This window comes from Psittacula echo (genome assembly GCF_963264785.1).
Source record: "Psittacula echo genome assembly, chromosome: 10".
Classification (NCBI taxonomy): domain Eukaryota; kingdom Metazoa; phylum Chordata; class Aves; order Psittaciformes; family Psittacidae; genus Psittacula; species Psittacula echo.
Window position 1 is genome coordinate 14,582,516 of NC_137741.1, and position 15,591 is coordinate 14,598,106.

Here is a 15,591-nt window from a genome sequence, read left to right on the forward strand (position 1 = left end):
CTAACAGAATATATGTCTTCTAAACACATTAGTGTAAACTTTCAGCTAGAAGGGGAAACACTTGGGAGACTTTACAAAGGTCTGACACAAACTAAGCTCCAAGAGATATAATAAGGAAATATAGTATAACTATATAGAAATATAGTTCCAACCCTACCCATTCTATGTAATCTCCTTTGGAGGATGCTTGTGAATCAGCCAGGGGATGGGTGGATACCTCTGCCCCTCCAAGACACTCTTGTTCCTGCTAAGGAGGTTTTCACCACTCCAAACAGTGTGTATGGAAACTACGGAGATGTCTGTGGATGTGCAGAGCTATCACATGGCTTCTTTCCCGGGAGCTGTTGTTGCTGCTGGAACAGGAGGTAGCACAGCCCCCGGCAGAGTGCTTGGGGAGGACACAGCTTCCCCGTGTCCCTGTCCTGGCCTCTTGTTCCCTTGGGATGTGCTGCCCCTGGGGCTGGTTACGTGTGCTCCTCCATGGTGGGACTGTGCACACTGACCAGGCTACAGCCCCCGTCAGGCTGTGGCCATGGCTATCACAGATGGGTTTCATTGAGGACACATGGGAGCCTGGCTTGGAGCTTGTTTTCATTTCCTTTTGAGGAAAGGAGGAGTCATGGAGAGCAGGAACTGAGTGGCTGAGCCAGCTCTCCTGGACACGGATTGCGGTGCCAAGCGAGCTCCTGCTGCGGTTTCCGCTGCGGCTCTGGAGGCTGCAGCCCAAGGGGCAGGAAGTGGTAGAGAAGGAGCTTCAACCGATGTGCCAGCAGTGTAGGATCCATCCGGGGTGGGAGAGAGGTTGAATCACAAGGGAGAGGCTCTGATGGGTCTCGGGGTGAGTGGGGTGTATGGCTCTTTGCTAGCACAGGAGCTCCTGCTGAAGGCAGCGAGTGCCAGCAGCTGCCTCCCATAGCAGAGGTCCTACAAGCACCAACATCCTGCATCAGTGGTCACCAGCCATCCCACACAGGGGCACAACTGCAGGTGGCCTCCGAGAGCTGCTTTGGGCTGCAGGAACCAAGGGAATAAGGAGCTGCCTTTGAGGTGTGATCACCCTGGATGCCCCCACTGGTTGTGTGCTTGTGCGGGACAGAAGGAGGTGTGAAGGAACAGTGCTTTCCTGCTACCAGCCATAGATGTGGCTACCACAGCATGTATTAAAGGCCCCAAATACACCTCTCTTTAGGAAGAAATTAACCCCGGAGCTGTGGTAGATCTCCCCTTGCCTGCCTGACTCAGGGGGATCGGAGCAAGTGGGAGGCACATGGAGGGCGGGCCAGGCAGAGCTCAAACCTTCTCATTATGCTGCGAGATACAGAGATCAAAAGGCAACTTCACGAACTAATGAGGCCTCCGCCTGGGCAGAGCCTCTTCCTGGCATGGATGGGCGGGATGGGAGCATGCATGAGCAAACTGCCTCTTCTTCACCAGCTGGTAAGACAGGTTCTGGGCTCCTTGCAAACCCTGTGGCACTGCTGTCTATTAGTGTTGTTGTATATTCATATAGCATTAGCACCATCAGGCTCCTGGTGTTTAATCAGGAAGCAAGCTTGCCTTGAGCCCTGCAAATCCTGGAGGACCTTCCGTCAAGCGTATGCCAGAAACACACACACCAAATTGATGGCTTTGAGTAAGGAGGGATCTTGTGTGTGTGATAACAGGACAAGGATCCATCCCTTGCCACAGAAACTGGTGTTATCAAAGGAGCCTCCATAAAGCTATCAAGTACACAATTTAGTGCTTTGTGTCAAGGCAGGAGCTTGCCAAGGGTTTCCTGAAAAACAACAAAAGAGCCAGGGCTTATCTGCCTACGGCATCTCCTTGATGCTCAGCAGGGTCATGCTGCTCGCTGTTGCTAATCCATAAGCAGTTTCAGTTGTGCATCACAGTGTACCTAACAGCGTCAGCTCCTCTTGCCAAATGGGTGCTTTCAGCCAACAGCCCAGAGAGGGACAAAGCGAGCCTGGGATGTCCATTGAGATGGGCATCATAGGAACTACCACCACCACACAGGGGTTTAGTCCTGTCCAGTGGTCGGTGCTGATCCATCCTCAGCAGGGGAACAGCCAATTCCCAGGGGGATTCCTCCTGTAGCACATACAAATAACCTCTGGAAATGCTGCTGGTACCACTGGCTGTGGGGAGGTGTGTGTAAGAGGCCAAGCGTGGATGCCTACCTTGTAGATGGACAAAATAAAGGGAGACGTGTCCTTCCATCGAACCCATCTGTTTCCCATCTGCCAAGTGGAGATGAAGGCAGCACCTTTTCAGTTGGAGATAAGCATGGATAAATCCTTAAGGACTTCAAAGCACTTCAGTTCACAGAAGGGGGTTATATAAAGGTGCTTATATTAAATACCTTACACAGACACACCAGCTCTAAGCTGGATACAATCTTGTTTATTGAGGTTAGAGCAAAGGACTTGAAGTTAAACTGGCTGGGACCTCATCTGAGCTATGACACGATCTGCAGTGGGAATGGAGCAGAACTGTGGGACAGTGCTGCCCTTTGCCTTCTTCCTTTTAAATCACAGTGTTTTATGTACGCTGAAGGGCACTTGGTAGCTGTACCAGGCTTTCCATGCCCTGAGGGTATTCAGTATCTAGGTTTCTTCAGATAGACCTGAAGTTTCCTAAAAGTAAAGCCTGAGTTTAAAGAAACTGTTGCCCTTTTGGTGGAAAAGGCAGAGCATGAGGAAAGCTTTTTTCCTCTATAAAATAAACAGAGGAGTCCAGCTACATGCAAGGATTGTCCTGGTGACTAAACGACAGAAGTCAATCCTTATGCTCACTAAAAAAGGCTGAATCCTCAGTTGGTATGAGCAGGCACAGCTCTGCTTTCACTTCAGTACAAGATGTCTGATGAAAACTTGTCTCGATAGCACGTCAAGCCCAGGCCGTAAATCAGAACCATGCAGTCCACTACCCCCCCCCCCCACCTTTCTTCCCTCCGCTTCTGGAGGGACGGGGAGGAGAATCAAAAGAATGCAGCTCCCACGGGTTGAGATAAGAACAGTTTAATAACTAAGGTATAACACAAATCACTACTGCTACCAATAGTAATAATGATAAAGGAAATAACAAGCAAGAGAATACAACCGCTCACCAACCGGTACCTCACCCCCACCCTGCCATGATCCAGCCCTTCCGGGCTCCCAGTTCTACATCCCGGGCATGACGTGCTGTGGTGTGGAATACCTCTTTGGCTAGTTTGGGTCAGGTGTCCTGTCCCTGCTTCCTCCCAGCTTCTCCTCCTCCCTGGCAGAGCATGAGACTCACAAAGTCCTTGCTCAGGATAAACATTCTGACCAGCAACTGAAAGCATCGGCTTTATCAGTATTATTCACAGGCCAAAAGTCAAAACACAGCACTGCACCAGTAGAAAAAATGACTGCTACTGCTAAACCAGGACACCTGGCCAGTGGCTGTTGGAAACCACACGCTGGCATTGCTGGCAGTGACACTGCAGGAGGTTTGGGATGCTGGCACTGAGCACTCGGTTATCCTGTTAGAGGGATCAGGAGCAGGGTGGGGATTAATCCTCTGTGATGGTGCTGCAGATCACTTCTCCTTCCCACTCGGAGTCACTGACACATGTATTGGGATGGGAGGCTTGATCCCGCGGAGCAGGAAACCCTCCCAGGGCCTGTGCTGTGGCCTGAACCACATCTCTGGGCTGTAGGAAAGAGCTGTGCCTGCAGGGAATGGGGCTGGATACCTCTGCCAGGAGGTTTTTTTGGCCCTTGATGCTGGGGTGAGGGAGGAAAACCATGTTGTAGTGAGGATTTGGGAGCGTTTCGGGTGGAGAATCCCTCCGGGGTGTAACGGCTGTCTTTATTCTGAGATAAACATAAGCCAGGGAACTCCTTTATAGAACAGATAGAGGGGCTGCCGCCCAAAATGATCCATGCAAGGGCTGAGCGGGACTTTGCTGGGGGTGGGGGTTATCACTGCTACGTGATAGTGGGGGGAAGAGATCCCGTGGGTCAGAGATGAGTGCCTGAGAGGGAGTGGAGAGAAGGAACACGAAACTGTGGTGATACCCAAGCCATCACTGCAAACTCATCAGCTGTGAGACGCACCCTGGCCGGTTTTATGGCAGATGGGGGCTTTAAGCTTGAGCAAGGGGCACGCTGTGTATTGTTCACCTCCCTTGTTCATGTGAAAACACCTTTGTATAGGCTTGGAAATAAAGAGGATTGCATCAGAGGAACGTGCAGCACCGTCACCTATTTTCCTCTTTATCACCTGAGCTACGGGAACCAGGCTATCAGCTATCTGCATGGCTCAGAAAGGGTTACAGCACAGAAAAGCCTGGCAGGTCTCCATGCAGAAGAAACCAAACCCAGTGCTAAATCCTGCTATAACAAGGCCTAAGTAGTCCCTGCAGAAGGGAGTGAAATTATGCCTGACCTTCAACCTACCCAACTCTTTCAAGTAGAGCCATCCCTTGCGAAAACTTGGCTCTGTATGAACCCTGGGAGTGGTGTTTCCATTCCTTGCTGCTTCTCTGTCCCTGACAGGTTGCTCCTCTCTTTTCTCTCACTCACAGAGCTTCCCTTTTCCAGCTGGCAGAGCACAGCCTCTTCCCAAACCTGGTTTCTCACTAGAATCCCCGGCCCATCACAGGTCTCCACTCACAGAGCCATTGGTGCCTCCAGGAAGCGCCATCCCTATGGAAGCATAGCTGTGCCTGGCCTCCACCACTTGCTCTTTAGTATTCTTTCCCATGCACGTTCCACGGGACATCGGCATTCATGCCTCTGGGGACAGAAAGAAAACATTTTGCTTTCTGTTTTTAGAGAGGCTCAAGATGTTTCTGCAGCTCCCTCTGGGTCTTGCATCCTCTCTGAGACCAGTCCAGGCTGTAGCCCCTCAAGAGGCAGAACAAACACCCTTGTCCTAGTTGTTTGTTGCACAGCCCTGGGAATCTTGCCCTGTGCTTTCCTCTTCCTGACCTTGTTTTCCTCGGAACACCACAGCAGTAATTACCCTGAGGTTGCAGGGTTATTCGAAAGCAAGTACTGTGTATAGTCCGCTTCCTCCTTTCTAGCTGCTGTTTCTCCCTCCGATGCAGTTCAAGTCTGCCTGGAGTTTCCTTTGCGTGGCTGTTAATGGAAGGAAACAGCACTAGTGAGGATGGTGGGGCTGGGTGGGAATACATGGCCAGATCCCTGTGTTCCTCACAGGTTCCTATGTTCCAACAGCCAAATTTCTGGCATATTGGGGCAGCTGGATCTGGCAGCGGGTCTGTCCCTGGGGGGTCATTCCCTGTCTGGGTGCTCCTATGGGCACTGGTTGATTGTGTCCAAGAAAAACATTAACTGGGTGTTAGAGGGGGGATGGAAACACTGGTCAAAGTGCAGGGTGATCAATGGGGCTGCCCGGCTTGCTGCGGGCTGCGGTGGCTGCATTGCCAAAGCCAGAAATGGAGCAATACTTGGATAGAGTCGACATGTAAATATGAGCAGCCAAAGCATCTGAGTTGCATCGGTTAATGCTGAAATGGAGGGTTTTGCAAGAAGAGATAAATCAGCTTCATGCTTAGGAGGAGGGCTTGGAGTGGAATTCCAACGTGGGGTCAAATGATCCAGCATTCCTGTACTGTGCAGTTTTCTTTTCCAAAGTCTTTGCTGCTGAATATGGATTTAACATGAATATGCTTTAGCCTGATGGTTTCTGCCTCCCAGGTCAGAGCTTCCCATATGGCAGCATCTCGAGGGCACGGCTGGGCTTCTCCAGCCTTTGGTAGCTGGGCACAGCTCAAAGATGAGCTTGTTTGTGGCTGACCCAACAGAGCTATGGCGTGGTGCTCTGTGCAGAGCTGTTGTCTCCCCAGTCCTTTTCTCATGCACGCTTGGCCTGGCTGTTTTCCTGATGCTGGTTAGGAGAAGCTCAGGAGAACCCCATTCCTCTGGCATGCTGTGTGCCGAGGGTGGTACAGTGTGCTGGTGTGTGCCCTAGCCTGGCAGAGGGGAAAGCCTCTTCAGTTTTCATCCACCCATGGAGAGAAAAGTGGGGTTTGTGCTGCAAAACACCTCTTCCTCCTGCCAAGTGCTGGCAGCCCCTGTTTCTCCCGATCCAGCTCTGCACCCTCTGCCTGCCAGCCAGGGCCGGGAGCCAGGGGCACCGCCACCCGAGGACCAAGGTCCGGTGCGGGTCTCTCCGGTGGACCCCGCACCCGGAGCATCCCCAGTGTGCCCGGTGGCTCCTTTGGCAACGGGGCCAGGTTCGCACCCCGGCTCCCGCCCTCCCTGCACCCCGCGGTGCCTGGGGCATCACCCCCCCATCCCGCAGCCCCTCCCGATGCCCGGTCCCGCCCCGGGGGCGGGCGGCGGAGCACGTGGGGCAGCGCCGGGCCGGGCTGAGTCACTCCCCGCCCCGAGCCCCGCGGCGGAGCGGAGCGGGTGGCGCGGTTGGGATCGCATCGACGCGGCTCGGTGCGGCTCGGGAGCAGCATGGGGGCGATGGTGCTGTTGCGGGAACCGAGGCTGTCGCAGGCACCGAAGCTGTTGCGGGGGCTGTTCGCTCTGGTGCTGGGGCTCTCGCTGCTGCTGGTCGTGACCGGTGAGTGCCCAGGGAGCCGGGTGTGTTGGGGATCAGGGGTGGCGAGGGTCAGGGATGGCGCGGATCAGGGATGCGGGAGATCAAGTGCCCGGGGTGCAGGGGAGCCGGGGTGCTAAAGAGACTGGGATGCAGGGGAAGTAGAGTGCTAAAGAGTCCGGGGTGCAGGGGATCCTTGGTGCAGGGGACCTGGAGAGTAGGGGATCCAGGGTGACAAAGAGCCCGGGGTGCTGGGGATCCATAGTGCAGCGCATCTGGGGTGCCAGGGAGCCCTGGGTGCTGGGGATCTGGGGTGCCATGGAGTGTGGGGTGCTGGAGATTCATAGTGCAGGGGATCCAGGGTGCCAAAGAGCTCGGGATGCAGGGGATCCAGAGTGCTGTGGATCCAGGGTGCCAGGGAGCCTGGGGTGCTGGGGATCTGGAGTGCAACAGGTCTAGACTGCAGAGGTCCAGGGTGCGGGGGATTTGGGGTGCAGAGCCAGAGCATCTGGAGCGCAGGGCAAGAGGGTCTGGACTGGTGTGTGCAGGGGTGATGAATGGGAGGGTGCACAGCCCTCGGAGCTGCTTGTGCAGGAGCGGAGGAGCTCAGGTCCACAGCCCTGTCCTTGCTCCCGAGCTGCGAATAGCTCAGCGGGGCTGTCCCATGCTCTCAGGGTTAGATAACCGTGCCCACAATGTAAACAGCTTCCCTGGGACCGCCTGGCACAGCGCGCCGGGCTGGCCTGGGCAGGGGAACCCCACAAGAAGCAGCTCCATCATCACCCTGTGGGTCACGGCTGGGGTGGTTGCCTCCAAAAGCGATGGGTGAGAAAGGAGAAGGGTGGCAAAGCCCAAGCACGGGCTCTGGGACAGGGGACAAAGGATAGCAGAAGGTGTGCTGTGAGGAAGGCCCTGTTTGTACTTGCTCCTTCTGGGCAAGAGATGCCCATTGGGCCCTCACGAGACAGGCTTGACCTGACCTCCCCCAGCCTGCTGGGATGAGCTGTCCCAGTTTTCGAAGGATGTTATTTTTGCCTTCCAGCCAGCCTGTGGGTTCAAACAAGCAAACATTTCCAAACACAGTGGCTGATCTTTGTTGCCTTGGTTCCTGACTGTCCAGCCTGTGACAGCTCTGTCCCTGCCTGCAGAAAAATGTCTGTGTGGAGAATGGAGATGCTGAACTGCAACAGATGAGAAATAGGAGCATCCAAAACTACTTGCCACAGTGGAAAATGTGATCTGTGTGCCTTGCTGCTAGGCAGGGGCCTGGCTAGCGAGACCACTACGTAAGGGATAATTCCTGGGAGGGAAGGAAAGGGAATGCAGTTACTTGTATAGTATAAATCTGAGACCCTCCTGTCCTGACCATGGGAGGAACCCTTGCTCCTTCGCTGCTGTATCCCACCCTATAGTATCCTGTGTTGGAGGCAGCGCAGATGCTGGGGAGCACGTTTGTTGGTGCTCCGTGCCTGGGGGAGCAGCCAGGTCCTGCTGCTGAACAGAAGCAGCTCTGTCCACTTGGCCTTGGCCAACTGCCGGGAATGATACTTGGGATTGGGGCTGGAGACCTGCGGAGGGGCATGGGGCGAAGGCATCCCCACGTATCAGCAGGAGCTCTCTCCTCCCATGCTGTAGCTCATGGCAGCGCATTGATGGAGCATGAGGTCATGCAGAACAGGCTGGGCAGCGCAGGCAAGGACTTGAAACACTGCCCAAGTTTTTCTGCCTCCCGAGGCTGGGCTAAGGGAGCTACACCATGTTTTCAGAAGCCTTCATGGAACACTGGCCTGTCTGCCACCAGTGTGTACCCTGCAGATGTGGAGTGTCAGGAAGAGTAGGATTAGCTCAAAGGAGCCCTGCTATTAAAAGACTAATGAGTGGGAGCTCACTGAGTAGTAGCTTAGGCTAATGAGAGCTGTGCTGTTTGGTGTGGGTCCAGGCAGCGAGCCCACAGCTCATTAACTTCCACCTTCTCCAGGGCTTGCCCGTAGTAGGGGGTTATTCCTGGGTCTCCACCCAGCCCTTACTCTGATTCCTGCAGCATGGCAGAGGAGAGCCTGGCACCAAGGTGTGTGCTGTCCCGGCACTTGGTGTGGAGGTACCGAGGCGTTCAGGGTGGGAATCTGGTCTAGGTTTATGGATAACGCCGCTGTCTTGCAGCTCTTGGGGTAGAATAAATTGAGGGTGGGAGGAATTTCACTGGGGTTCTTGCAGTGTGGTTTAGCACTTCAGTGAGGAGCAGAAGGTTGTGGTGGGATATCCTCGGCTGGTTGCCGTGAGCTGCTCCTTCACTCCCCTTCCTCAGCAGGACAGGGGAAGAAAAGCAGATGAGAAAGCTCCAGCGTGGGTCCTTCCTGTGGGATACAGCCCATAAAGAGCAGGCTGCTCTGGTGTGGAGTCCTCCATGGGCCGCAGGGTGGATATCTGCTGTGGTGTGGTCCTTCACAGGCTGCAGGGAGACAGCCTGCGTCACCATGGTCTTCTCCATGGGCTGCAGAGGAATCCCTGCTATGGCACCTGGAACATCTCTTCCTCCTCCTCCTTTGCCGGGGTGTCTGCAGGAGGCAGGGACTGGCTGTCTCCAACACAGGAGCAGCTCCTGGTGTCTTGCAGAAGCCACCTTTGCAGCCCCCTGCAGCACCTGGCCACATAAACCCAGTACCCTGGGAGATGCTGGAGGTGGATGAACAGGCAGGGAGGACGGTGCAGCCCATGTAGGGATGTGCCTGTGGGCTGCGGCTGCCTCGTGGGAGCTGCTGGGACAGTGACGGAGGTCTGGCAGGCTTTGTGCAGGGATGGACACTGCGCTCCCTCCCTGCATGTCTCCAGCGTGTGAGAAACAAGGCGTGCGGGCTCCCCCTACAATGGTTTCTGCTTTGGTCTCAGGAGTTCTAACTTTCATGAGCAAAACTCAGCAATGGGACCCAGCTCCCTTGGATAATCCTGTGCTGTTCATGCCTGAGCGAGCCCCAGCCTGGCTACTCCTGCTTCCCAGATAAGCATCAGATACATTGGATGCACCATTAACGCGGGTTTCCCCGGCTTTGGTTTGATGTGCAGGCTCTGTTAAACCCACTTTGTAATGTGCCAGGGCAGGACAGGTCCTGGCCACTCTGTCGTGCTCCTTCTCATCACTTTTGAATGCCAGAGGTTCTGTGTAGGACCCAGCAGCCTCTCTGGGTGCTCCCTTCCCTGCAGCATCCACAGTTGGAGTAGTTCCTGCTGTTGAGCTGGGATGCCTCCATGTGCATCCGCAGGGCTCTGGTGGACACCGGCCTTTGGGGTGGCTCGCAGTGACATGTGGCTTTGCTTCCAGGAGACTTCTGCGACGTGAACCACTGTCAGAATGGGGGCACCTGCCTGACCGGGATTAATGAGACCCCCTTCTTCTGCATCTGCCCTGAGGGCTACGTTGGGATTGACTGCAATGAGACAGAGAAAGGTGAGGGGCTGACCCCTCACGGGTGCTCCGTGAAGGCCAGGAGCCTTGCAGCATGGTAGCGTGCCCTCACAGCCTTGGGATCCAGTCCGGCTGATGGGCACATAAAGTGGAGATCTAAGCAGGGATGTGGTGACCTCCATTCCTTGGGGGGAATGCAGTGTCTCCAGGGAGTGACAGCCCGCTGGTGCTTTTATATTCCATCCATGCCCATATTACTGCTGTTTTCCCTTTCCCCAGGCCCCTGCCATCCCAATCCTTGCCACAACAATGGCGAGTGCCAGCTTGTCCCGAACCGTGGGGATGTCTTCACTGACTACATCTGCAAATGCCCTGCGGGGTATGATGGGGTGCACTGCCAAAACAGTGAGTACAGGGGGAGAAGGGGGCTTAAGGGCTTGGTGACCCCCTGGGCAGCACTGGGGGGACAACCGAAGGGTGTTTCAGCTGTGGATGTGTTGGGCACTAGGCTCTATCAGACACCAAGGGCTGGTTTGGACCTTGCAGGATGGAGGGAAGGACCATGGTGTGGGGATGCGGCTGTGTCTGAGCTTTGCTCTGCGTCTCTGGTGCCTTGAGTAATGGCAATAGAGTTGCCTCAAGGTTCAGCCTGCTCCGTATGGGGTCCCAGCCTTGCCATGGCTGTGTATCCCAACGCACCCGTGTGGCTGCAGTCAGTGGGGACACGGCTTAGGTGGCTCTATAGGTCAGAGCTTCAACCCGTGCCACCGTACCAGCAGGGACCCTGCCATGGCCCTGGCTCAGGGGACATTTCCCCCTCTTCCTGCTGCACTGAATGAGGGGTGTCCTCCCCAGGACTGGCTCCTAGGTCTCCTCCTGAGCTCCCCAACTCTATCCTAGACAAGAACGAGTGCTCCTCCCAGCCTTGCAAAAACGGAGGCACCTGCCTGGACCTGGATGGTGACTACACCTGCAAGTGTCCTTCTCCATTCCTGGGGAAGACCTGCCACGTCCGTAAGTCCCTGGCACCAACTGTACCGAATTCCCTTTCCCTCCCTGTCCCCCACTGTTCTGCCCCTCATTGCCAGCAGAGATCTCACCAGCTAGTTTAGGGGATCTGAAGGGAAGCCATGGGTGCCTATGTGCTGAGTGCCCTTGATACCATCAGGGACCTGTTGGAGGGAGCATCCCTGAGAAGGTGCTGTCTTCTCTTTGGGTGTACCCAGAGTAGCCCTTCCCCTGCTACCCAAATCTCCGTCCTATGAGAGGGTTTGGTTTTGCGGATGAGGAAGGGGAAGTACACCTTGTGGACAGCCAGGTCCTAGGGCAGGTCCCCGGGCAGGTCCCCACCTCCTGCCCTGTCCCCAGACAAGAGGCAAATGACTCCCTGGTTTTGCTTCCTTGTCACTGTCTCTCTTTGGTGCTGATGTCCCCACTGCCCCCAGGCTGTGCTGTTCTCTTGGGCATGGAAGGAGGAGCCATCTCTGATGCTCAGCTTTCAGCATCCTCTGTCTACTACGGCTTTCTCGGCCTCCAGCGCTGGGGGCCAGAGCTCGCCCGCCTCAACAACCACGGCATTGTCAACGCCTGGACCTCCAGCGACTATGACAAGAGCCCCTGGATCCAGGTACTCGCAGCAGGACTGGGAGCGCCGGCACAGAGGGCAGCCCTGGTACCCATGGATGGTCTTTCTGGGCCGCTCTTATGGGATTTATCTGCTCCTGGTGGCAAGTATGGAGCTAAATTGCTGCACAAGGGGCATCTTGTGATGTGCCTGGGGAAGAAAAGGTCCCTGGGGTTGAGATTTTCCCTTCTTTGCAGTGCCCTGAGCAGCCCCTCTGCTGGTGCTGATGCTGAGCATGAGCCCACCCTCCCATGCTTGGGCACAGGGGCTGTGCACCCCATCCGCACTGCTCCCTGCTCACGCTCTCCTCCTTACCCAGGCCAACCTGCTGCGGAAGATGCGGCTGAGCGGGATCATCACACAAGGCGCTCGTCGCGTGGGCCAGCAGGAGTTTGTCCGTGCCTACAAAGTCGCCTACAGCCTGGATGGGAGGGGATTCACCTTCTGCAAGGACGAGAAGCGGGACACAGACAAGGTGGGCTGCGATGCTCTGTGTGAGGGCAGCGCTGCGGGTGCTGGGGTGGCTGTGAGCTGCATCCCAAACTGACCCCATGTTTGAGAAGGTGCTTTTGACCTGGGTCAAAGGCACACTGGGAGCTGTCCTAGCTCCCAGACTGCACAGGCAGTTCCAGTGCCGGGCAGCACTGTCTGGCTCTGTTTAATTGACCATAGGAAGCATAGCCAAAGAAGCAGCGCTGACTTATTTAGGTCATTCAGATAATATCTTTATCGCTGACATGGGAACTGGGCATGGTCTGGAAGGGCTGGTGAGCGGATTATGTGTCTCAGTGCTGTGTTTGCAACAAGCATGAGCTGACTGTGTCTCGCTCGTGAAGCAGGAATATTGCCATTCCAGGAAATGGCTGGGAGAATCTGCCTTGCTTTAGAAAACAGAAAAGTTACTCTTTGTTTCTGCAGCAGTGGAAAAAAATGCAAGAAAACACGGCCTGACTCTATTTATTGTGTTAAAAAGAAAGAAACGAGCCACCTCTCTGCTTGTCGTGATTTGAGGAGTGTCGCTGTAGCTGGGGTGGAGTGGGTGTTGCTGTATGTGTGGCTTTGTGGGGCAAGGACAGAGCAGGGAATGGAGCTGCTGCAAGGTCATGCACTGCTCCGGGGCACGTCCCCACTCGATGCTGAGGTCTGTCTGCTGGGCGAGGGGTCTCATGCAGAGGCTATGGCGGAGCCGGGACACTGTTGGCTGTTGCAGGTTTTCCAGGGGAATGTGGACTATGGCACCATGCAGACCAACATGTTCAACCCTCCCATCACCGCCCAGTTCATCCGCATCTACCCGGTGATGTGCCGCCGCGCCTGCACGCTGCGCTTCGAACTCATCGGCTGCGAGATGAATGGTAAATGCCAGTGCCTCTCCCGGGTGTCCCCAGGGACCGCAGGGCAGGGGGTGACACGGGGCAGGGCATTGCCCCTTAGAGTGGTTTAGATCCCCTGGGACACAGGATTTGTTTTTCCCATACCCGCTATGGGATGCCTGGAAATGCCCCGGGGTGTTTTGGGGAGCAGAAGCCATTAATGCCACCAGCCTAAGCTGCATTCTCACACTGCTAACACCTCCCCAACCCAGGGGTTTTTATGGTCCCCTTCCCATTCTGAGCTGTGAACTGTCTGCTTTTCCTGCTGGAGAGCTTGAAGAGCACCGGAGGATCAAAGTCCTCTGGGAACCATGAGGAATGATTAGCCTGAGCGCTTTCCCTGTGCGTCTGGCATTCCTGTCCTGTGTCACATCCCCGGCAGCCGAGCAGGACCCATGGTGTGAGAGCAGGGTGCCATGGGGGTTTGGATCACATCCTGCTGCTGCATGGGTTCAGTGCCAGCTCTGCTTTTGGCTGGGGATGTCTTTGGACTCTCTTCACCCATAAAAGCATCCTCCCGCCTCCTGCCAAAACTGTATTCTGGAGCCAGGCTGCGCTGTGGGGACATCTGTACGTCCCTGCAGCAGGAGGCACTGTGAGCCAGGGAATAGCTGGGAACTATAATCCCAGGAAAAGGCGAGCCGGTTGCTCTGCTGATCCTGGCCGTGGGGGAAACATGGGAATGTGGGGATGGTGCCCACCAGGGTTACGGGGTTTTGCCGCGGGCTCTTTCCTTTTCACCGTCTATAAACTGTTGTGTTACAGTGTATTTCAACACGGCAGGTTGCTCGGAGCCTCTGGGCATGAAATCCCGCCTCATCTCCGACCAGCAGATCACAGCCTCCAGCGTCTTCAAGACCTGGGGCATTGATGCCTTTACCTGGCACCCCCATTACGCTCGCTTGGACAAGACGGGCAAGACCAACGCCTGGACAGCACTCAACAATGATCAGTCCGAGTGGCTGCAGGTGGGTCTTGGTGCCCTCCCTTTGTAACCTCAGTTCTCCTCCCCAGCTCCTCCAGATGTGCCCGGGTGGCTGGAAGCAGGATGGGCACAGGACAAGATGCTGGGATAGAGCAGCTGGAGCCTTGCTGTGGGGCACACAGCTGAGATTGCAGGGACAGGTCAGGATGGGGCCACCACCACCCACTTTAACAGCGATGGGTCAGACACATCAGTGCTTATGGGACAGGGTGGTGCTGTCTCCACAGACCTTCCCATGGGGTGCACCGAGCCCGCAGCACCCCAGTGCTCCATCACCCCATTGGGGAGTGCCATCGCAGCCTGGGGTGACCATGCCATGACCCTCCTGCTGCCCAGAACATCGTGTTTCTGTTTTGCAGGAAAAATACCGGGTTTGCTTTTCTCTTCCCAGTCTGGAATGGGAACAAATAGTTTTGAAATTTCCTTCTCAGTTTCCTTTCCTCCCCTGTTTTTATCCTTTTCACATGATTTCATGACATAATAGGACAAAGCAGTTTAGATATTTGTCCTGCTTTTTATTTGGGGAATGATTAAAAGCAGCTGCTTCGTGGCCCTAAATAAACCAGTTTATCAAATGACTCCTGGTGGGGTCGGGATGACACGCTGAGTTGAGCTGTTGCACCACAGGCTGACTTTGTGGACGTGTACACAGATTTAGACATGTGCTCACATATGTACATGTACACATGTGTATCTGTAGCTGGTACTGCCCTCAATGAGCATAAAATAGGAACTAAATGAAGGAGACTTTCAGCTCTTTTGCTGGTTTATGTGTAGTGTGCCAGCAGCTGTAGTGCAGTGTGGCAGAGTAAAGAGAATAGAAACCGTCTCACAACCCAACTGTCAGACCGTGCTGAACTGCATATTTTGTCAGCCAGAATCACTTTCCAATGGAAATGCATTTCCTTTGGGAATCCTTTATTTTTTCTGAATTCAGATTTTTTTTACTGTCATTCCCACATTGACCTTTTCAGTGAAAAATGTCAGGGTGGCAGCAGTGGGGAAGGGAGCTGAGATGGAGAGGTTTGTGTCCTGCTTTGGGTTGCTTTGAGGGATGCTGCAGTGATGTTCTATTAGTTGCTGTGGTATTGGGGTGAGGGTCAAGCAACGAGGGCCAGCACATCCCAGGTACCTCTGGGACATGCAGGATGCTGTGGGGTGGGAGCACTGCTCCTGCGACGAGCCTCAACGAGCTTTGTCTCTGTGCCAGATCGACCTCCGGGATCAGAAGAAGGTGACGGGCATCATCACGCAAGGAGCTCGTGACTTTGGGCACATCCAGTATGTGGCAGCCTACAAGGTGGCTTACAGTGACAATGGCACGTCCTGGACCCTGTACAAGGATGGACAGACAAACAGCACCAAGGTGTGTGAGGCAGGGCAAGGTGGGCAGCAACTTGAACTTCAGGGATGCTGCTATGGGATGGGATGGGATGGGATGGGATGGGATGGGATGGGATGGGATGGGATGGTGGCAGGAGGTCCTGGCGGTGCTGACACCCACCTTTCCCTCCATAGATCTTCCATGGTAACAGTGACAACTACTCACACAAGAAGAACGTGTTTGATGTGCCCTTCTACGCCCGCTTCGTCCGCATCCTGCCCGTGGCCTGGCACAACCGCATCACCCTGCGCGTGGAGCTGCTGGGCTGTGATGAGTAGG

General features: G+C 55.0%; 1 protein-coding gene across 1 annotated transcript; it reads left to right on the forward strand.

The window, feature by feature from the left end:
- Positions 1 to 6,456: 6,456 nt before the first annotated feature.
- On the forward strand, positions 6,457 to 15,590 carry MFGE8 (milk fat globule EGF and factor V/VIII domain containing; the record flags this gene model as incomplete). Its single annotated transcript, XM_080626540.1, has 10 exons — positions 6,457 to 6,570; positions 9,863 to 9,988; positions 10,226 to 10,351; positions 10,847 to 10,960; positions 11,392 to 11,573; positions 11,890 to 12,045; positions 12,781 to 12,925; positions 13,709 to 13,911; positions 15,139 to 15,294; positions 15,447 to 15,590. Exons 1-10 carry the CDS (start codon positions 6,462 to 6,464, stop codon positions 15,588 to 15,590), a joined length of 1,461 nt encoding a protein of 486 aa, XP_080482666.1. The 5' UTR covers positions 6,457 to 6,461.
- Between the last annotated feature and the right edge of the window lies 1 nt (position 15,591).